This window comes from Terrapene carolina, unplaced genomic scaffold (assembly GCF_002925995.2).
Source record: "Terrapene carolina triunguis isolate 2854851 unplaced genomic scaffold, T_m_triunguis-2.0 Scaffold58, whole genome shotgun sequence".
Taxonomy (NCBI): domain Eukaryota; kingdom Metazoa; phylum Chordata; order Testudines; family Emydidae; genus Terrapene; species Terrapene triunguis.
The window spans coordinates 86,471,478-86,495,046 of NW_020664409.1; the positions used below are offsets into that span (position 1 = coordinate 86,471,478).

The 23,569-nt window shown below is 39.2% G+C and overlaps 1 protein-coding gene across 1 annotated transcript in view; it reads right to left on the reverse strand.

Moving 5' to 3' along the window:
* CSMD3 (CUB and Sushi multiple domains 3) overlaps nt 1-23,569 on the reverse strand; it is a 1,099,171-nt gene that overhangs the window by 149,161 nt on the left and 926,441 nt on the right. Inside the window, exons 42-46 of the mRNA XM_026659890.1 lie at nt 23,245-23,361; nt 19,075-19,284; nt 14,341-14,529; nt 9,995-10,172; nt 2,887-3,032 (exon numbers count right to left, since the gene is read on the reverse strand). Of these exons, the coding sequence (XP_026515675.1) occupies nt 2,887-3,032; nt 9,995-10,172; nt 14,341-14,529; nt 19,075-19,284; nt 23,245-23,361 (840 nt within the window). The remainder of the gene's footprint in view (nt 1-2,886; nt 3,033-9,994; nt 10,173-14,340; nt 14,530-19,074; nt 19,285-23,244; nt 23,362-23,569) is intronic.

The window sequence follows — 23,569 nt, forward strand, 5'->3', positions numbered from 1 at the left end:
GCTGCTACCTGTGGTACAGGTAACTAGATGAGGAGTGTAACATGCCACATTGCTCTTATGCCCTTGCACCATTGTGCTCACTTAGCCATCATTTGGTCCTTTAATAAGAACAGGTTTGGGTCCACTGTGATCAAATGCCTTTAGCAAAGAATCTAGGTCATAACTCTCAAATGTCTCTCATTAGAGACTACACTCATATTAGTCCCAAAACTACCTATATTCCGCACCAATTTGGTATCCCCTACACTTTTACTGTTGCAAATTATTTACAGCAGATAGAAAGAATCATGAACTTGAAGATACTGAAAGAGGTATTTATCCTGAAGGGATTAGTCCCAGTGTTTTAACTTTGTTATATGACAAATATTTTGTGTCCCTCAATCTTGGTCTTCATCAAACACCATAGCCCACATTTAGGCCCTGTCAGTTCAGAAGTATAGTCTAGATGCACAGTAAGAGAAATAAACAGAGGGCAGCAAGAGGAAGCCCCTAAAAGTCACTTTACAACCAGACATGGGCACGTGCAATTTAAACAGTTCCCATCCCTTTCACAAATAATTTTATTTCATATATTACACTGGTATAGGAAACTTTATTTATTGGAAGATGGGGTAGAGAAATAGGTTTGAGTTAACTTGCACCAGGTCTTCCAACTTGGGCACAAGAAACTTAAATTTAAAGAGGAAGGTGAGGTGGAGCCAGTGAAAGGATTTGAAGAGAGACAGAAGATCATCAGAGCATCAGAAAAACTTGATGACTATTTGCTAAAACATCCTGGATGGAATTAATAATGGCGTGGAGGCAAAGATGAGGAGGCTGCAGTAGTCAAGGTCAGAGTGATTAGGGGTTGGGCAAGGGCTCTATAGGAGGGAACAGAGAACTAACATCAGAATTTGGAAATACTGATGATAGATAAGATGTAGAGTATAAGACCTGCATGATTTAGAGACAGCATTCATTTAGGGAGAGAATGAGAGGAATAAAAAATGACTGCAAAATTGCTAGCCTCAGGACATAGAGGAATTGCCAAATTTATTTGTGTAGCTTTGGTTGCTTCATGCCAATGATGGGTGCTATGAACCAGCTTGTTCAGCATCTATATAATGCCGCTGGAAACATTTGAAAAGCTACAAGCCAAATGCTAGCAATATGCTTATGATACACAGTGACACATATCATTCTTATCACAAGCAGACAACCATTTGTCATACAGCTACCTCCGCATCTAGAAGAAAAAAGCACTTCCATAAAGAATAATATATGATTCAAATTCAATCGAAGTCAGATGGAAGTGATTTTGGTAGGCCAAAGGACATATTCAGAAGGCCTTGCAGAATCCATGACCGCTCTTTTCATAAGGGTATCTGAATATTCATTGTCAGAGAGTTGCAGTCTGGTAGCCACATTATGCCTGGACACCAGGATTTTTTACCACCTACTACTGGTAAGAAAACTGTGCCTGCTCCTCACAGAGGAAGTCCTGGAGATAGTGCTCCATGCCTTTGTTATTTCACAGCTGGAGTACTGAAATGCTTTTTTCTTGGGTCAGATAATGGAAGCTATACAACACCAAGGATGGTACTAATTTCAGAAGCCCATATCTTAACAGTTAAATGAAACATAGGTACTCTGCCCACTACACCCATTCAACAGTGGAACCAATTCAATGTACTGGTTCTTATGTCATAGTCCGTAATAATCTGAACACACAAAATGCCACTTCTAAAATACTACAGTGTACAGATATAATGTAATTCTCAGTATCCATAATAGAGCTCGCCAGAGATGGAGACAGGTGAAGAGTATCTGCCTGTGGAACTCTTTGTCACACAAAGCCCAGATGATCTCCATTTTAGTGTACATGTCTTTCAGGGAGGTGGCTTTCTCAATTACAGAAGAATCTGTTTCAACTCATGTGAGCATTTTATCACTCATTTAATAGGGTGCCAACACCCATGCTTCTAGGTGTAGCTTGGATCTGGGTGAAGCTTGGATCTGGGTGAAGAATCTTGCTCCTAACTATAATACCATTATTAATACAGATTAATTCATTATAACACAGATTATTCATTAACACAGATTAATTCATTATAAGTAAAATTGATCTACAAAATAGAAATTCTGACAAGAAATAGAAGTGCACTGCAACTTCTAGAAAGCAGTAATTATGAGATCTGTTGTTTATCATGATAGGAAATGAATGTGCCTTAGAAACCTGACACAAGATTTAGCATTTGTATGAGGGTATATGAACTGCCCTCACCCTTTCCTGATTTCTAGAAGGTCTTAGGAATTCCTGGTACCAAGATGTGCACTCCCAAGAGGCACATTCTTGGTGGAGAAGTAATTTTTTGTAAATTCCATAAAAATACAAAAAAAATATTCCCTTACATTTCAAAATTAAAAAAAAAATATCCAAAGGATTTGGCAGCCTCTAGGTCAATACAGGTATAGGTCTCCATTGATTCTTCTCACATGAACAGGATGGATAAACCCATGCAATTTAATTTAGTTTGTTATCACTGGCAGCGCTGGCATAACTGCACTGATTACACACAATTTAAACAAAACTTGCATTTTGGACCCCATCTTTTAATGCAATGGAAGCCATAAAGAGATACTTATGTCTAACCTGAACTGGATGTTAGATTTTGGAAGGTTCACTGGTTCTTTTTGTTTGTTTGTTTGTACTGACAATGTGTTCATGGTATATCTTCTTTGCTTGTCTATTAATAGTGGTAACAATCACATTCAGTGATTAACAAAAAATAAACTAATTGTTCCAAAGGACTTAACATTTATTTTAGTAACAGTAAGTTAAAACATTTTCCCTTAAGCTTCAACTATACAATCATCAATAAATATAGATAAATTTATTGAACTTACCATGATAACTTAGCACAAAGAAACCACTTGTTGTGAAGTCACTGTGGAACTTGATGAGAATCTGGTTTGAAGTACTGTAGACAGACTCCAAGGCAGTGTTGCCACTAAACTGGCCAATCTGAGGAGAACTTTGGTCTGGCCCATCCCTAAAAGAAAAAAGAAAAAAAACATCAAAAGAAAAATAATATTAAGAGTAGGTTTCACCATTCATTGTAGGTAAATGTACAATGATGAGGGATTATGTGATATTTTTGCTAGGTGGGTCATTTTTTCTAGGTGTAATGCAGTATTTGTTGTCTATCCTAAAATGAGCATATATTTAAGTTTTCTAAATATATATACACATACATACATACATACACTGTAAAGGTTTAGATGTATTCCTTGCAATCAAAATAAAACAGGAATATTCAGACGCTGAATGCTCCTTTGAGGAGGAAATGTGTAACTTGAATGGTGAGGTGGAAAATGCCCCATGACAGAAGATGTGTTAGGGTGCTTCAGAATTTCTGAGTATAAGTTTTTCCACTACTACCTATTGGAATAAATGCTCTATTTTCTCCCTGCAGATTGTGGTATCCTCAATCTGGCTGGGTTTGGGTGGTACTTTTTTGCCTTGAAACATGCTCACTTTTATATAGCCAAGATGACAAATATGGACATTAGATTATTGGCCGTACTGCTGTTCCCCTCCCATCAATTTCTAGCAGTATTACAGAAGGGGAACCACACATTTTCTGTTGATTCATAGAATCATAGAACCATAGGGTTAGAAGGAACCACAAGGGCCATCGAGCCTAATCTGCTGCCTAGATGTATCCAAACCATCCAAGACAGGTGGCTATCCAGTCTCCTTTTGAAAACCTCCAGTGAAGGAGCTTCCACAACTTCTCTAGGCAGTCTGTTCCACTGACTGACTGTTCTTACTGTTAGGACATTTTTCCTGAGATTTAAATCTAAAACTGCTGTGCTATAGTTTGAACCCATTACCTCTTGTCCTGTCCTCTGTGGCAAATCAGAACTTTTATCCATCTTTTTTATGGCAGCCTTTCAAGTATTTGAAGACCACTATCCTGTCCCCCTTTAATCTCCTCTTTCCAAACTAAACATCCTTCAGCCTTTGTTTATATGACTTGCATCCCATTCCTTTGATCATCGTTGTTGCTCCCCTCGGGATCCTTTTCAGTTTCTCTACATCCTTTCTATGCATTGTTGACCAAAATTGGACACAGTACCTCAGATGAGGCCTAACCAGCACTGAATAGCATGGTACTTTCACCTCCCGTGACTTTGTTAATGTAACCCAAAATTGTATTTGCTTTTTTTGCAACAGTATCCAATGGTTGACTCATGTTGAGGTTGTGATCCACCTCAACTCCCAGATCCATTTTAGCAGTACTGCTGCCAAAAATCCCCCCGATTCTGTATTTGTGCATTTGATTTTTTCCCCAAAGTGAATCACCTTACATTTGTCTTTGTTGAATTTCATTTTGTTGTTTATAATCCAGTTCTCCAATTTAGCACGATCTCTTTGAATTTTGGCCTACCTTCCAAAAATGTGATCAGTATGCTCTCTATTCCCACATCCAGGTCATTAATAAAGATGTTAAAAAAAAAAAAATGGACCCAGAACAAATGCCTGTGGAACCCCACTAGAGACCTCCTTCCAGTCAGACATAATTCCATGAATAGTTACTTTTTTTTCTTAATGTTAGTTCCGCTGAGCCAGCATTTCTCCGGCTTACTTATGAGAATGTCATGTGGAACTATGTCAAAAGCCTTGCTAAAGTACAGGTATAGTATGTCCCCGGCATTCCCCCTATCCACCAAACCAATTACCTAATCAAAGAAGGAAAACAAGTTGGCATGATTTGGAATGATTCAGGCATTTCTGGATGGATTAAATAATATACCACATTTAGTGTATATAAAAATTTAGGGTGAAATCCTAGCCTCACTGCAGTCAAAGGCAAAACTCCTATTGACATATATGGGATCAGAATTTCACTCTAAAACTGTATATGAACTATTATACATGTAAATGTTACTGACATTTATTATTCTGAGGGCCAATTTTTTTAAAGGAGCTTCAGATGACAGCATTTCATTTCAGATTAAATTTGTGGGCAGAATTAGAAGTCAAAGTGTTATCATTTGCACCTAAAACTAAGTATAGGTATAAAAATATAGGACATTTAAATTGGATCAATTAATCATTAATGTAAACAGCTTCCTAGTTTTTAATGAATTTTCTTGTTTTCACTGCAGTTTTAATGTTGGATAACAAAGGTCCTCACTGAAAAGAAGATGTTTAAAGAAAAAGATAAATAATTAGTTATGGTATATGCACGATTTTTCTTATAATATTTCCTTCAAGATTCTTAAACAAAAAGGGGTGCTTAACATAAATTATTGTTCTCTGTTCCCATAGTTTAAATAATAGCTACTTCAGAGCAGTTCATGGTCTGCATCATGTAACTATTTATTTCAAATTGTCTTGTTCTTTCTGCATTGTTGAAGCTATGGAACTCTGTGCATCTTTATTTCATGACTAGCCAATTCATGAATTCAGCAATTCATCTGGAAATAGGTAGGCTAGTAGAAACCTACAATTTATTGGATGAGTTGAATAATAAATATTAGAAATGGGAAAAACCTGGCAGGTCATCTAGTCCACCCGCTGAAATTTGGAAGATTGCTCCTAATGACTATTCATGTGTGCTTTGTCTAGCCTGACTTTGAATATCTTTACTGATGGATCTCCCATAACTGACCTCGGAAGATTATTTCATATTTTAACTCTATTTCATATTCTAGTTCTATTACCAGGCTTTCACCCCTCAAACCTATTGAACTCAGTCTTTTCATGATATGACTATTTCTTTATCTTGGATTTATCAATAACATTATTTTATTCTGATACTCTTAAAACTGTACACATGCTAGTGACAAATTGAAACCATTACCTCCCCACTCCTTGATGAGCTACTTAGTTCAGTAGTAAATTCATGTCGAGATTCATATCAGTTGGCACTAGAGCTGTGTGGAAGACAGAAAATCCATCTTGTGGAGAATTTTGAGATTTCCAATTCTGGCTTCATTCCATATCAGAACAAAATCCAAAAAATTCAAAATTCCCCACAAAATATTGTGTTTTTTTAAATGGATCAATCAAAACATTCTGACTTTTTAAAATATTATATGATAAAATATAATAAAACATTTTAAAAAATTAAAAACATTTTGTTCTGAAAATGTCTTGTCAAAACAAGACATTTCAACATTGTTGGATTGTTTGCCTTCCATTTTTCTCAGAACAATTTTTTGGTAAAACGGATTTTGTGAAGAATTTAAATTTTGATAGGAACTGAATTTTCTAAAAGAAAACTGTTCACTCAGAGTTTTTCTGACCAGCTCCAAACACCACATTTTTCACAATGTCAGATTTTTTTAAATTACATCACTTTAGTGTTATTATTTATTTATATAACAACAAAAACAGTTTGCTAGATATTTTAGTTACATGGTCTCTGCCCTAAAGAGTTAACAATTTCAAGACAACATAAAAATGGAGTAAAAGGAAAGGGATGAGGACTATAATGATAACAATGTAATAAGCACTGAGGTTTACTTTTATTATTGCTTTTGGGGGCCTTGGGTCATTGTTTGGAAGTGAATTTAAGGAAAGACAATGAGAAGGAGGCAGGGTGAACTAGGTCATGGAGGAAACTGCAGGTATGTGAGGTCACATGGCAGGAGGCATATAGGGGACAGTGAGAGGAAGATTAGATGGGGTTAGTAATTATGCAGTTTGGGCAGAATTAAATGTTGAGGGATGAGCGAGAGGAGACAAGAGAGTAAACACAAGCAGCATTACAGTTATTGAGGGCTGTGAAGGCCAGGACAAGCACCATAAATTTGATGAAGAAGGTGACTGGGAGAAAGTAAAGGAATTTCAAGAGCACCAGAACATGCTAAGAGCAGCAGGCAGGGGAGAGAATGTTTTTAGGGGCATGTTGGAAAGACTGAAGGAAGCAGCAAGGTGAAAGTCTGGGATACCAGGAAGAAAGAGTTTGCAGTTGTCAAGATGAGAAATGATTAGGAACACACATGGGAATGAAGAGGAACAGTAATGGAGAGGTATATGGAAGATTATTATATATTCATTTCTATGATTAAAATTTCCCAAAGATTTCCATTTACGTTTATCCAAGATATATATCTTTGTGTAACAGAACTGGCAAATGAATAATGGATAGAGATATCATAGTAATGAATGAGTCCAGTTAATCCCTTTAACTATTCTACAGAATCCATAATTTAAGTATCTCATGCTGCAGAACATTTTAATTGAAATACACATAAGCAAGCTTTAGACCAACCTTAATCACCATAGAAGTGTCTAAGGCATAGAATGATGCCTGTGCCCAGATGATTATTTAACTTATGTTTCCTCCTGTGGCACTCTGTGGCGGGTGTCCATGATCATTTGTCTCATTGAGAGCACCCTGGGTTCTATTCTGTTTTAACTAAGAGGCTCAGCTATAGTTGACCCTGTTGACCCAAATCCTATGTTGTATGCAGTGTTTTTGGAGCTTTGTTGGTCCTAGGATATTAGAGGGACAAGGTGAGTAAGGTAATATCTTTTATTAGACCAACATTTTTGGTGAGATAGTCAAGGTTTCGAGCTACACAGAGCTCTTCAACAGGTATGGGAAAGGTACTTGAGTGGTCTCTATGTACTAACTACATATGCTAAACTATATGTTCGATCTTGTATTTAGCTGTGACATTCTTAGTATCTTTCCCAGACCCAAAGAAGAGCTCTGTGTAGCTCAAAGCTTGTCTTTCTCAATAACTAAAGCTAGACAAATAAAAGATATTACCTCACCCAACTTGTCTGTCCAACTCCTATATTTTACTTACAACTAAATCAAGAACATAGTCTCTTTTTTATATGCTCTAAAACTGATGATTCCACAAAGCAACTATGTAAGATGCTAAGAAATTGCTTCTCTAAATCTTGTCCTGATATGAAATTGGAACAGTTCATATGTGCATAGTAGAACTTGCATGTTATTACTCTTTTATTAAACACAGTTGCCTCCTTGATCTTTGTCAACACTGTGCATTCAATATCCTTTTCTTGATCAGGAGATTGCTAGCATGAATTTAGGAGAATATTTTTATTCTCATGACATGGGATATACACCAACATCCTTCACAATGATAGCATCAGTGCCTGTCTCAAATATCTACAAGACAATGGACAACACTCTGATATCCACCACAAATACACTGCCAATCTCATCCATTTCATCATCACCCATTCTAATTTTACATTCAACAACAAACACTTTATCCAAACCATGGGAACAGCCATGGGTAAATGGATGGCTCCCCAATATGCCACCCTCTTCATGAGCCACCTTGAGGAAGAATTTCTGGATAAATGCACAACAACAAAAAATGATATACCAGAGATACATCAATGATATTTTCATCCTCTGGACAGATGACCTAAACTCTCTCTTAGATTTCCACCACAACTTCAACAACAATTATCCTTCCATTACATTTTTTTCTAGAACACTCCCAGCATCAGTTTCCCGAACAGCACAATCAGCTTCAGCAATAGAACCCTGCAGACAACTATACACAAGAAACCCACGGATCACCACACATACCTTCACAGATCCAGTAATCACCCCAAACACACCAATAAATTTATTATCTACAGCCGGGCATTCTCATGTCACAGAATATGCTTTGAGGAGAAAGTCCAGGATACACAGCTTAATTCAACAAACAAGCACAGTCCAACAAAGAAGCAGATTGTGTCATGGAATGGACCACCCAAGTCCTCTGAGAAAACCTGCTTCAACATAGAAATGAACCCCCCTCTGACTACACACCCCTAGTTGTCACCTACCACCCCACACTAGAACCCACATGGACTACCATTAAACAATTTCAACCCATACTTGTAATCCATACTGAAAGGAATCTTTCCTGAATCCCCTATTTTGGTCTTCAAAGAATCCCTCATCTTTGCCATCTCATCATCAGAAGCAAGCTCCCCATAGACCAGGACACATCAACAATATGTATCACCATTCCCTGCCATAATAGATGCAAAACCTACAGACATATCTCCACTCTATAATGATCAACCTCCCCAGCCATACACCATTAAATGCCCCAGTAACAGCTATTTGGAAAAAAATGAGACAATCACTATGCTCTCAAATGAACTCATACAGACAAAACCAGCATATCACTTGTGGGTGAACACTTTTCACAAAGCAATCACTCTATATCTGACCTATCAATCCTCTTTCTCAAAGGAAACCTGCACAACACTTTCAGAAGATGAGCCTGAGAGGTTAAATTCATAACTTTGCTAGACAGTAAAAATCATGGACTGAATAGAGACACTGTATTGGTGGCTTATTACAACAATCTATAACCCACTAACCTGCCCACCTCCAGCTTTTTCTTCTTCTTTCTCCACTATGACTGGAGAGGTGTTAACTGGTCACTTCACCTTGAATGGTTCCTGGACATACATGTTAACTCCTTATGCTTAACAATCTGTTCCATCTTTTATTTAGCTGTGACACTCTGAGTACATTTCCCAGGCCTGATGAAGAACTCTGTTTATGTTTGAAAGTTTGTCTCTCACACCAGCAGAAGTTGGTCGAATAAAAGATATTGCCTCATTCACCTTGTGCTTGGGCTAAGTCAATAAGTGAGAGTCCTCTTTACATGTAATGCTTTATAACTTGACTAAACTCTCCCAACAAGTAAAATATCAAACTACGGATCCTATAACATTGATGCCAATAGAAATTTTGACTTGACTTCAATGGGAACAGGATTGCCTTCATTCCTGAAATTTATTTTATCCCTATTTAGGTACTTCATGAACGAAAATATAATATGCCCATTTTATCATTGGTTTAGTCTTGCAAATCCATCACTGTCACTAAACATAATTCAGACATTAAGCAGAGATCTATGACACATAACCAAAATGTTACTTTTAATCTCTGACTTGTTACACTCTCACATGTAGTAGTATAAATCAATAATTGTGTCTACTTACCATACAGTTATGAAATCATATATTGGCTCTGTTTGAAGAACAGTAAAATTGATATAGATTCCATTACCAGGTGGTACTCGGACAAGCCAAAAGCAGTCCTGAAAGTTTGGGTACTCATCAGGGTATCCAGGAGAATATATGGTGCCATTCATTGCAGTTATATTTCCTCCACAGAGAGCTTAAAAACAAACAAAACAACAACAACAACCACATTTATTTTCACTGCAGGAGCAGTCAATAACTTTTGCATTCTTTTTAGATGGTGTGAAATCCTTATTTGTGAATACATTGAGCATGTGCATAGTTGAACTGTGTTATGGAAAACTAAAGAACGTCAGCTGGATATGAGAAACGAAAAAGCTATTGAGCTTTTACAAACAGCAAGAGGCCCAATTCTGAAGTCCTTACTCAGTTGAATCTCCCAGAAAAAAAAATAACATAGTAGTTCTGACTAAGAGAAGGCTTGAAGACTTGCTCCCGAGTCCATTTTTAGATAATAGGCTAAATTCTACCTGACCCTATCCACCACATGTGTGGATGCACAAGATGAGGAAAACAGTGCAATGACTTTCTTCTTTGTGGCCCTGTGTAGAGGCCAGGGACAGTTACATAGGGAGTGCAAGAATTGCTCCCACATTGTGTCCTCAGGGGATAGCTACATAAAATGAATTGGGGGACAGGGCCGGCTCTAGGTTTTTTGCCGCCCAAGCAAAAACATTTTTGGCTGCCCCCCACCCCAGCCCTGAGCTCTCTCCCTCCCCCACCCACACACCCTGCCGCCCCAGCCCTGGGCTCTCTCTCTCCCCCCCCACCCGCATCCCCTGCCGCCTCAGCCCTGGGCTCCCCCCACCACCAAACGTGACCTCCTCGTTCAGCACAGCAATCCCCGTTTACACTTGCAGTGGGGATCAAACCATTTCTCCTATTTTTATTTCACTTGACTATAAATTTCGCCCCCTCCCCCATCACCCCATCTTTAGTGCTCCAAAATGCACATGGAAGGCATAGGGACTAACCCTCAAACCTTGTACCTGGAAAGAGATGGGGATCTAGATAAAAGGATTCAGGCAAAGGAGCGGGTGTGAGGGTGCTTGGGGGCTCTACACTGGCAGAGAAGCAGGGTGGGATGTACTCGCAGAGGAGGGTGGAGGAGGAGAGGGGGTATCAGGAGGGTTGCGGGAGAAGAGGTGCAGGGGAAGGGGGAGGTGCGGGAGGAGAGGGCTGGTGGAGGTTACAAGGGGAGAGGTGCGGGTGAAGGGAGAGTACAAGGGGAAGGGGTACGGCGAAGGAGCGATGGGGGGAGGTACCAGTGAAGAGGCTGCGAGTGGGATGGGGGGTGCAAGGGCTGAGAGGGGCAGGCGCTGACAGCTGCTTCCCCAGCCCCGTGCAGGCAGAGCCGAGAGGACAGACACTGACCCCCAGGTGCCCAAGCCGCGGGGGTCCCCCGGTGGGGCAGTATCCCCCGCTGTCCTGCTCGGACCCGAGCTCTGCCTCTCCCCGCCCCTGGCACTGTGGGAACCCGGGGCAAGCAGCACGGGGCTGAGGCGGGGGAGGTGCGTGGTGGGCTGAGTCCGGGGGCAGCTCCCTGGGAGCTCGGGCAGCCCAGCCACTCACTCCAACAGCACACGAGCCGGGATCCGCGCCCCCTGCCCAGCCCACTCGGGCAGGGAAATGCTACGCCACCCTGGGGAGGCTCAGAGCAGCAGCGGTAGCGGCAGCGGTGGTGGCAGCAGAAACCCTCCTCCCTCCCTGCATCCTGGGCCCTGCTTCCCTCCCTCCCCGGCTCCTCACACACTCCAGGAGCCCCTCTTGCCGCCGCAGCCTGGGCTCGGCTCCAGGGGACGATGCTCTGGCTCTCCAGCGGCAGGGCTCTGGCCAGGGCTGGCTCCCGGCTTTTTGCCGCCCCAAAAAAAAAAAAAAAAAAGGGGGGGGGGTGTGCCATAGTGCTGCCCCTTGGAAAGTGCCACCCCAAGCACATGCTTGCAGCGCTGGTGCCTAGAGCCGGTCCTGATTGAGGATAGGTGGAACTGGCTTGGTGTGAGTGTGGAGGGAGAGAAACAGTAGAAAGTATGCAATGCAGAACAAGAAGGAAAGCAATTTTGCATTTCCCAAGAGTGGTTCTGGCTAAGTAAGCAAGAATTCTTCCTACAGTTTCCTGACAAAGTGTGCCCCCTCAACCCTTCATCCAGTGCGCCTCTGGCTCTAAAGTTTTTAGTTATACATATGCATTACATAATATATTTAGACTGCTGAACTCATGATTTTCCCCTCATACTTTTTCTCTTTAGTTTTTCCTATTTCTCTATAGACAACATTGAGGGATTATGGCATAGAATCCAAAGTAGTAATAATCAGGCCAAATCCTGGGAAACAGAGCAAAGCCCACATAAGTACGCTTTATTCAGAGTAAATTTCCTGAAGAATAGTGGGGCTGAGGCAAAGAATCATTAGCCCCAAAACATGCTTAAGGGCTTTCAACCTAAATGTGACCAGCTGTGGCAGGGTATGGAGGAGTGTAACACTACTGTCCTAAGGGGATTGCTATGTGTATGAGTTTACCTGTATACGCCCACATCATCTTTAATGGTACAGCATGGAGACTTTCAGCATTCTACTTGGCATGCAGGGCTATATGGAGATCTATGTCTAGATTCTCCACAGCCCAAGCAAGCCACACAGTGGACACATTGCATTTCTGCTGCTTTTACATGTAATGTGTCCACAGAAGCAAGCAAAGGATTTCGGACAATGTTTTAACTATGCTAAGACGAAGAACAGCAAGTGGAATTTAGAAGGGCTTTATCAGAATCAAATATCTTAGAAAAGCAGAATCTCAAAGAAATGACAGTGAATTATTTTTTCCTCCTCTTCAGGCATGGAAACAAAAATGATTTTAAAAACCCAAAACACCTCTTTATTGAGATGTGATTCAGGTTGTTTGCCTCGAAGAGGCAGGCATTATTTGATAAGTCATAAATCTATAGTATGTTAAAACAAATATATTACATTAAATATTGTTAAAATTTTTTAAAAGTGTTCTCCTCTCCAGTTAAGCATACAAGAAAAACAAAATAAAACAAACAATACCAACTTGATTTTCATGCTTTGAAGAACTTTAATCTCAAATAAAAACAAATGCAAGCAGAAGATACCTAATTATCTTAAAAAAAAAAAACAATCATGACATAGCAAAATGTTAACACACTTAATAAAGATACTACTTCAGATGCTTGCACAAAAAATGAACAGATGCAATTCCTCTGCAAGTTGAGCCATTTTGCCATTCCCTAGTTATCTAGTACATTAGATCAGGGATCGGCAACCTTTGCACGCAGCCCGTCAGGGAAAGCTATTGGTGGGCCGGGACAGTTTGTTTACCTGCAGTGTCCACAGGTTCAGACGATCGCAGCTCCCACTGGCTGTGGTTCGCCGTTCCAGGCCAATGGGGGCTGCGGGAAGCGGTGTGGGCCGAGGGTCCCAATCTGTGGTCAATAAGTCTTTTTTTCTCCATTATCCTATTGCCAACTAGTCACCAAACCTCATCTGCATCACAGAAACCTAGCTGACACAGTCGGCCTCATCAGGAAACTTTTTTCACCACAGAAATAGATGCAGAAAAACCTTCTGTAAGCAGCATAGCCATTCTATTTCCTTTTGGGCTCAAATGCAGGAAAATCTCACTCAAATCAAAATCCTTTGCAGCTGCTCACTTCATATGTGAGTCCACAAGTAAAGCTAACCTGGATATCTTTCTATCTCAACGTCGTCAAATTCCAAACAATTTAAGTGGCATGGCAAAATAAACTCACAGAGCTGACCAGAGGAGGACAATTCTGTTTTGCAACATCTTTTTAAGGTTTCTAAATTTATCATTTTTTTCTGTTGCAGAAAGAAAACAAAACCATATGTGTGTCTGACTCAGGTTCAAATCCCTGATTAGCCTTATTCAGAGCAGAGTTTTTCATTTCAAATCAGGCAGAGCAGGGACTTAACCCTACGTCTTCCAAATTCCAGCCCAGTAATCTAGCCACCTAGTTACGGACTCTCTCCAAAAAAATGTTGTGGAAACTGATACATCTCCATGAAATGTTTTGGTTTTGACAAAACAGCCCAATTCCAACCAGCTCTTCTCTGCAACTACTTTCTGCTCTAAAAACACAGGACTCTACCAATTGAGCTCAAAGAGAAATCTCAAGGAGCTGTCTGTGGCAGTAGTAATAAGTAAAGTAAGGCTTTTCAATCCAGCCTATAGACAGACAACAAATTATTAAACAGTAAGAGAGGTTTGATTTGATGAAGTAAAGGGAAGGGGAATATGGGATGGCATATCTTTACACAATACATACCTTCACACCTGGGGAGAGGATGGTTCCAATTACGACTGACTCCGTGTAGACAAGTCAGTGCTGAATTTCCAATTAAGGTGTATCCAGGAAAACACTCAAATGAAATTGTTTGTCCTACAGTAAAGTCATTTCCAATCACAAAACCATTACGGAATGGCCGAGGGTCAGGACAGCTTTGCAACTGATAAGCTGAAATAAATAATAAATTTTTTTTTTAAAATAGTCCTAAAATGTAATATCAGTTCTGATCTGTATTTTAATGCTTTAGTATTAGAAGCTTTACATTTTGGGTGACAAAAGAAAAGCCCTTGCTCTTCTCTCCGATTCTACCAAAGGAAGAAGAATATAAAGCCTTACAGTCATTTAGTCACTTTATGACACAGTAATAATCAAAGACCATCTGATCTGCATGGGGGTGGGGGTGGGAGTGGGGGGGATTGTGGCGCTATACCCTGGCCAGGGTGGTAGGAAGTAATCACACAACACCATCTGGCGCTCGTTCATTCACACAGGAAGCAGTCACTGCTACATGCCTTGAGGTGTTCAGTGACCTCTCCCTTTTGCTGGTATGTGCAAAAAAGCAACAGTATACCATGGGTTTGCATATTTTGGAGTGTATTGCCCCGACCGATGCACTAATGGGAGATATTCTTGCACTTTAGAAAGCACAAGAACTGCAGTTTTGTCCAGCTCCTGTTCAGGAGGAGAAAAGAGTGACAGAATATGCTCCTTATGCCCTCTCCCCATGAACCTATGCAAAGTCAGGCCACTCCTGGCTCTGTGGATGATTACTAACTGCTGCCCAATGCATTACATATGCTGAAAGAGAACAGCTGACATTAAGGCTACTTATCTTCATCTCTACTCTTTTTTCCCCTAGCAAATCTAAAAGTATAAAAGATCCCAGCACTGAGATTTACTGGTGAAAGTTGTAAAGAGTATAAACCTATTTCACAATTTCAGGTGGCCTTTTTCAAGAAGTCATGAAATACCCAGACCTCCTCTGCCTTGTATTGTAGAATTGTTGAGGAAAGAGGTGTTCCACCGAATCTGGAAAATTTGGAGACCCCAATTTGGAGACCATTGATTGGACCCCTATATATAGGTGAGTATCAATATCTCTCTAAAATGTTTAAAGCATTAAGAGCAATTCCATCACACATGCAGTGTCTCTTCCAAAATATATTTAATAGATGTAGCTCTGATTAATTAATAAATAATAATAATCTACCCTTATTTAGCATTTTATCATGTTTTTGTGGTGCATAGATCTCACAGTGCTCCTTGGCAAATGGCATATTATTTTGTTCATTTAGCACTAAATCTAGATTCCCAAAGAGGCCAACTAGAATTTGCCTAAACATGGAGTTAGGAACATGTTAGAAGATACTTCAAGATTTGGATTATGATTTGGTGTGATTCTTGTCATTCTAACATTTTCTAAGAAGCTTTACTGCAGGGTGGTTTCTATAATAACATGGGGTATTCTGTTTAGTCTGGATCTTTTCCAACTCAGAAAGTGGATAGATCATGTATCTCACATAAGCCATACCATGAAAATGGTTATTGTTTTTAAATACGTAGGCCTTTTCTTTGAACAAGAGATCCAATTCCAGCAATTGGATTGCTGATCCAATTCCTTCGGAATGAGCCTGCGGCTATATCACCAACGGCTTTGTTTTTATCAGTCTTCACAAGCGCTACAGGGCTGGTCTGCTTAGTACTTGTGCAGGAGTTTTCCAAAGAAATCACAGGCTGCTGCAGAAGGTGGATCTGGTGATTCACTGCATGGCATTGTTCCCTCTTAGTCTATACCAAACCAATGTCCCAGAATGACCTCACTGCACATTAAGCAATGGGGACTATTTTCTAGCTTGTAGGAAAAGGTGCATAAGGCCCTATAAAAGCTAGAGATAGCCAGAGAATCCAGCAGCTTCAGACTAAGTTAGTGTGAGGATGCTGACCTACCATTCTCCCACGGGTGACTGGAAGAGAGAGGGGGCTATTTAGGTCCATGCAAGGGCAGGAAAAGCCCTCTTTTGCCTGGAACAGGCAGAGTAGCAGTATAGATATATAAGCAGTTAAATACCAGGCTTTGTCATGATCAACTATTGGCATTAGTCACATAATTGTGCCTCCACCCCTGGAGTACTAGGTGCAGTTCTGGTCAGTCCATCTCAAAAAAGATATATTAGAATTGGAAAAAGTACAGAGAAGGACAACAACAAATATTAGGGGTATGGAACAGCTTCCATATGAGGAGAGATTAAAAACTCTCCTCATAAACAACTTTTCAGCTTAAAAAAGAGACAATTAAGGGGGGGGGGGATATGATCGAAATCTATAAAATCATGACTAGTGTGGAGAAAGTAAATAAGGAGGTGTTATTTACCCCCTTCACATAAAACAAGAACTAGGGGTCAACCAATGAAATTAATAGACAGCAGGTTTAAAACAAGCATAATGAAGTGCTTCTTCACACAGCACTCTGTCAACCTGTGAAACTCACTGCCAGCGGATATTGTGAAGGTCAAACGTATAACTGGGTTCAGAAAAAATTACATAAGTTAATGGAGGATAGGTCCATCAATGGCTGGGGAAGTAACCCCATGCTCTGAACATAAGAACATAAGAACGGGTCAGATCAAAGGTCCATCAAGCCCAGTATCCTGTCCTCTGACAGTGGCCAATGGCAGGTGCCCCAAAGGGAATGAACAGACAGGTTATCATCAAGTGATCCATGCCATCACCCAATCCCAGCTTCTGGCAAACAAAGGCTAGGGACACCATTCCTGCCATCCTGGCTAATAGCCATTGATGGACCTATCTTCCATGAATCTATCTATCATGAATCTTTTGAACCCCGTTATAGTATTGGCCTTCACAAAACCTTCTGGCAAGGAGTTCCAGAGGTTGACAGTGCATTGTGTGAAAAAATACTTTCTTGTGTTTGTTTTAAATCTGCTACCTATTGATTTCATTTGATGGCCCCTTGTTCTTGTATTATGAGAAGGAGTAAATAACACTTCCTGGTTTACTTTCTCTATACCACTCATGATTTTATATACCTCTATCATATCCCGCCTTAGTCGCTTCTTTTCCAAGCTGAAAAGTCCCAGTCTTATTAATCTCTCCTCATACAGAAGCAGTTCTATACCCCTAATCATTTTTGTTGCCCTTTTCTCAACCTTTTCCAATTCCAATATATCTTTTTTGAGATGGGGTGACCACATCTGCACGCAGTATTCAAGGTGTGGGTGTACCATGGATTTATATAGAGGCAAAATGATATTTTCTGTCTTATTATCTATCCCTTTCTTGATGATTCCCAACATTCTGTTCACTTTTTTGACTGCCACTGCACATTGAGTGGATGATTTCAGAGAACTATCCACAATGACTCCAAGATCTTTCTTGAGTGGTAACAGCTAATTTAGACCCCATCATTGTATATATATAGTTAGGATTATGTTTTCCAATGTGCATTACTTTGCATTTATCAACATTACATTTCATCTGCCATTTTGTTGCCCAGTCACCCAGTTTTGTGAGATGTCTTGTAGCTCTTTGCAGTCTGCCTAGGACTTAACTATCTTGAGTAGTTTTGTATCATCTGCAAATTTTGCCACCTAACTGTTTACCCCTTTTTCCAGATTGTCTATGAATATGTTACATAGGACTGGGTATCCATAAACATCCGACTTCCAGAAGCTGGGACTGGGCAATAAGGGATGGATCTCTCAATAAATTGCCCTGTTCTGTTCATTCCCTCTGAAGTATCTGGCATCAGCCACTGTCAGAAGACAGGATACTAGGCTTGATGGACCATTGGTCAGACCCAGTATGGCCATGCTTATGTTCTTATGCTCCTTTCTTGGGGGGCTGGGAAGGCAAGGTGGAGCTTTTTCGCCTTTCCCACAGCTGGTTTGGGGCATATATGAAATGGGGGTTAGACTACAATGTTGCAACTCATTATGTGAGTATGGGGCAGGTACTCTGTAGGGAAGGGATACAGTGGTCAGATAAAATGGATTGGTAAAAGATTTATATGAGGTCCTCTTTAAGGGAGGAGAAATAGTGAGAGTTCAGGGCTCCTATGACTGGTACTCCTTTTTTCTTTTCTTACTCCCCTCAACCCTCATTTGATTGGGGGGGGGGGAGTGACTGGTCCCCAGCAATGGGCTGGCTGGGGACCAAGATGGGTAAACAGGGAGGACTGTCAGCAGTCTCTCCCTCCCCCGGTATATGTAAATGATTATAGAATTACCTGCACCACACACTTTTATCCGCTATGTACACCCTGATATTTAGGAATAAATTTATGGCCTAATTAAACAACATCCAGTGTCTCCTGTCCTTCTTCTGGCATAGCCAGACAATGATATTAAGGCCCATTTTACTGTTAAATATCCTACACCTTATTTTTAAAGGAGTAGGAATATGATCTACAATGTACTGTCCACTTCCAACACAGGCAATTATTAGTCTTCATACATTCCCACTGTACTTTAAATGTATATAGTACTCATCTTCATTTTTTCCCCCTGAATGATTATTTGCTCTGAATTGTTAAGTAGCCTCTGCATCCCACCACAGTGCCACATTTATTAAATTGTGCATAACACTTTGTTTTTGAATCATGCACAAATCTTTTCCAGAATAAACCTTCACATTTATTTTCTAACAATGAAAACATAGCTATAACAATCCGCTTGTTCACACATAATCACTCACCTTGGTATATAATATGAAACCCTTGTTTGTTCTGTGAGTAGTCACTGTGAAAATATAAGCTGGTTTCATGAGTTGTACTAAACAGAGAAGCTGGTAACTGAGGACCACTAAGTCTCCCAATAACAGTACTAGTTTCTGTAGATCCACTTCTTACTTCTAAGTAATCATGTATTGTCTCAGTTGAGAAATTTACGAATTGCAAATGCACACCTGAAAAACAATATGGGCAAACAAAAGCATTTGGTATTCAATGAATAAAGATCAATTATGTAAATTATATACAGATGGAAATTATAAATTCATGTATTGGTGGTATTAAACAATTACAATTATACTGCAGGATGTCATGTTGGTTACTCAATACAAAACAGTCTTTCCTCTTCGTACAGTAATTACTAAACCTAATGCCCCAGCAAGAGCAAGAATACTGATGTTGAAAGTGCTGTCTCTCCAAAGACATACAAACCAAGGACTGGACCTTTGAGGTAATTAAAGATTCCATGGCATGTTTTGCAAAACTAAGGATTTTATTCCTAATATCTTTGCCAAATTTCACTTTTGGTAATTACAGTCTAATAACCTCAATTGTACCTTTCATTTCAGTTGTGTTCCATCCAAGAAAAATATTCATTTCATTGGTAGATAAAGTGATCTCTAAATAATATACTTCAGAGTGCTTTGATTTTTTTATAGGGGGCACTAGGTACAAATCAATAAATACCATATACATAATTTATTTCAGTCGTTCAAAACAGGGTGTACTCTAACATTATGGGATACATTTTTCAACACTTCACAGTAGGAATTAGAAATGCAGTTCCTATATTTAATTCCCCATACACTGTGCTGAAGGATGCTCTTGTAAATAATGAGACATTTCTGCATCTTTGATTCAATGAAGAACAACAAAAGAGTTTATGAGATGAGTTGCAGATTATCTATCTCCTCCATATGATTTGTTACAATTATTAGGGGACAGCAGGAGGAGGAACTGCTCAACCAAAATAGAGGATACTGGACCCGTTAAACATTTTCCCTTTTTATGTTGTTCTGAATAAGGTACAATAAAGCAGCATTTCTATTTTGTCTGAAGTGATTTAATGCCACTGTACAATGATAATGCAGTGCTTTCATTACAAAGATGATTGAGCCCCTTTGGTGGTTCTGGCAAAGACAATCATCATGATTTCATATAATGTTCAATTAAGACATATAATGTCAATATAATTATTGAATAATCATTAATAATTTTGTAACTATCTAAATCTTAATATTTAAATAGTATTGGTCACTGCAATGTCTAGAGATTTCTTTCCGGATACAATGCAAGCATTGTGAATAGTTTTCTGAGTCATGTAACATTTATATTCTATAGGAACAAATTTAGTACATGATTTAATTACAATTACTTCTGCCTCTGTACCTATGCTGTATTTGCTTTGGAGAAAATCTCATAACAACATATAGACTTCTTCCATTATAAATTTGTTCTTTCCTTCTTTGGTTCTGCCATCCTTCCAAGTTTAGGTTAACATGACTAAAACTAAACCCCCTGTTTTCCCCCTCTAAAATAACATCCATTCCCCCCATTCTCTGTTCCTGTTGGCAAAACCACCTTCCATCTAGTCATTCAGGCTCATAAACTCTCTTTCTCTCACACCCTGCAACCAGGCTGTGTCCAAACCTTGCCCCTTTCTTGTTCTGTAACATTTCTAGAGTTGGTAATTTATTTCAGTTCACAGACCTAAAACTTCAAATGCCTCATAATCATGGATGAGTGCTTGATAAGTGCATTTCCTCCCCTCTAGCCTCCTTGACTCTCATATTCCACGCTCACCCTTCCACTCTATGCAAATGGCAGCTCTGAAATCATCTTTGTTGCCTGTCACTCAAGTCACAATGGCCCCTCTCTCTCTTTTAATTACTCCATTGGGGCTCTCTTCCACTATATCAAGTTCAAACTTTTTGCCATCTCCTTCAAGTCCTTTTAAAAACCATTGCCGTCCTCCCTACTTGTCCACTTTCATTGAAATTCTGTCACCCTTTCATTTTGACTCAATATTGTGCTTGTTTGCCTCATGAATGTCTTTATATTTTTTCAATGGACCTTTATACTTTGAACACCCTCCATTAACTGATCCATAAGTTTATTAGCCTCCCCTGAATTAGGCATACAATGGCACAACAAACATTTTTTTAAATTTAATCAGGCCAAAAATCTCAGAAAAAATAGCAAAATATCAAATGAAATATCCATTTAAATCAATTGCAAATCAGCCATGACTGGATATTCACATTTAATTAACAATAATTGAAAATAACTGTAAATTAAGTGCCCTTTGTTTTTAGTACCTTATCACACAAACAGTGGTTAAGATAAAGATTATTTGAAAATTTAAAAAAGCCTGTAACCAAAAATTCCAACTCAGGAAAGTACCCTTATTCAAAAAGCACTTAATCAGGTGCTTAAGTCCTATTGAATGGCAGGGGTGCTGTAGAAAAAAAAATAGTATGTGGACGTGTAATTTAAAGACTGAATCATAAAACATATGCATAATGCACAAGTGGCATCCTTAATTCTGGAATTTCCTAACTTTTGAGTGCTTGACTTTACAACCTTAATGATGTTCTTTTGCATGTGTGTGTTTCTGTGTCAGTAATTTTCAAATATATTAATTAGAAACCATTTGTATACAACATACCAAGTGTATTTTTAAAGGTGAAATGGCTCTTAACTCATTAATATGAAATCACAGCAAAGGGACAACAATAGACAATGAATAATATGGATGACCGGCACTGTTTTCTGATATTTTCTGGGTGAAAAATGGTTCTCAAATTATTTTATTTGGATAGGTCTATCATGTAGCCGAAAATAACGTGTGCCCAGGCCCCAAAGATGCATTTCGTTCAGGAAGAATTATGTTAAGTTTAATATTCTTGAATATATAGAACGGTGTGGGAAATAGTTTTCGTGTCCCACAAAACATTTCAAGATTTCAAAACTTTTCCCATTTAGCACTGGGACAAAATTGAGCACTTATGGATTTAAAAAAAAAGGCAAAAAGAAATTTTGGGCACAAGAAACCAAAATAGGCAGGTGGTGAGGGCAGTCACCTTGACTGTAGGAGACCTAGGTTCAACTCCGTACTCTGCCTTGTTCATGCATCCCATGTGAATGCCCTGGCTATTTGGGAGTGGGATTCTGTCTCACCTTTTGCATAAATAAATATTCATTGGAAAAGGAACTTGAAGCTGGGTCTCCAATCTCCCAAGTGAGTGTAAGAATCGATAGGCCATCAGGGCATTCTCTCTCTGGCCCAATGACACTTCATGGGTAAATTTATTTGGTGTTTAACAGTAAGTTCTAAAGACATATTTATTTTCCATAGAACCCTACTGGTTTCATCTCTATTGAAGTCCATGGGACATTGTGATAAAGTCTATTATAGCATTGAGTCTGTTGCCCAGATCTTCTATTTAAATGATAACTGAACAGAGGTTGTTCTTTTACTAGTGCTTGGATGGGGAGAAAAAATCCTGTTGTGCTACTTATCAGTCTGGCAGGGAAGGGAGAAGAATTCTCTTCTCTGACCAGAAGTCTATAATTTACTGGATAATTAATTGGCATCCATTTAACACCAATTTTTGCAGATCCACTCTTAGAAGTAAAAGGTTGCTGGGCACCAACGTAGATGCATATCTGTCACAGTGAGTGGGTTTTGTAACACTGAACATAAGTGCAGAAAGTGTGCTGGAGAATTAATTTAGTACTAAACTTTTTTCAGTATTTTTTATTTCATACGGTTTTGTTTCTAGCTTTATTTATTCATTATTCGGTGTACTATCTGCATAAAATAACATACATACTATAAATATAAAATGACTAAGGATGGAGTAAACTTTAAAAATAGTAAACTAGTTATATATTTAAAAGCAGATACAAGCAATTGACAGTAGTTTTGGGGAAATTTTATCATTGTTTTCTTTATGCACAAGCCCTATAACCTGATTCTCGGTTTTATGACACTGCTAATCTTTAAAATGTATTTTAAATCTACTGGCAGAAATCTGTGGGGCAATATAAATATATAAAATATTTTTAAAAATTGTTAAGTATTTTAAAGCTATAAACACAGGAGACAAGATAATTCTTGAAAGGATACATACCAAACCCAATAGGTAGCTTTATTGTCCATGTGCAATCTAAACTGCTGGGATAGTTTCCAGGAAACCCAGGGCTAAGAATCACTCCACTGAAGTCAGACATAGCACCACCACATTGTGCTGCAAAATGAGGGAGATACTTGTAGATGGTAGTTACAGGTGAGATTTCAATTTTAATCACATCACACTTTCTTTCTTTCTTTCTTTCTTTCTTTCTTTTATAGTTTTCTATAGAACTCACCAGTGTAGTATCTAATAGATACATTAGCTCTGCCTAAAGAGGTCCCTGGAGAAATTGATAAGTCTTCTGCTCTTCTCCCTTCCCTGG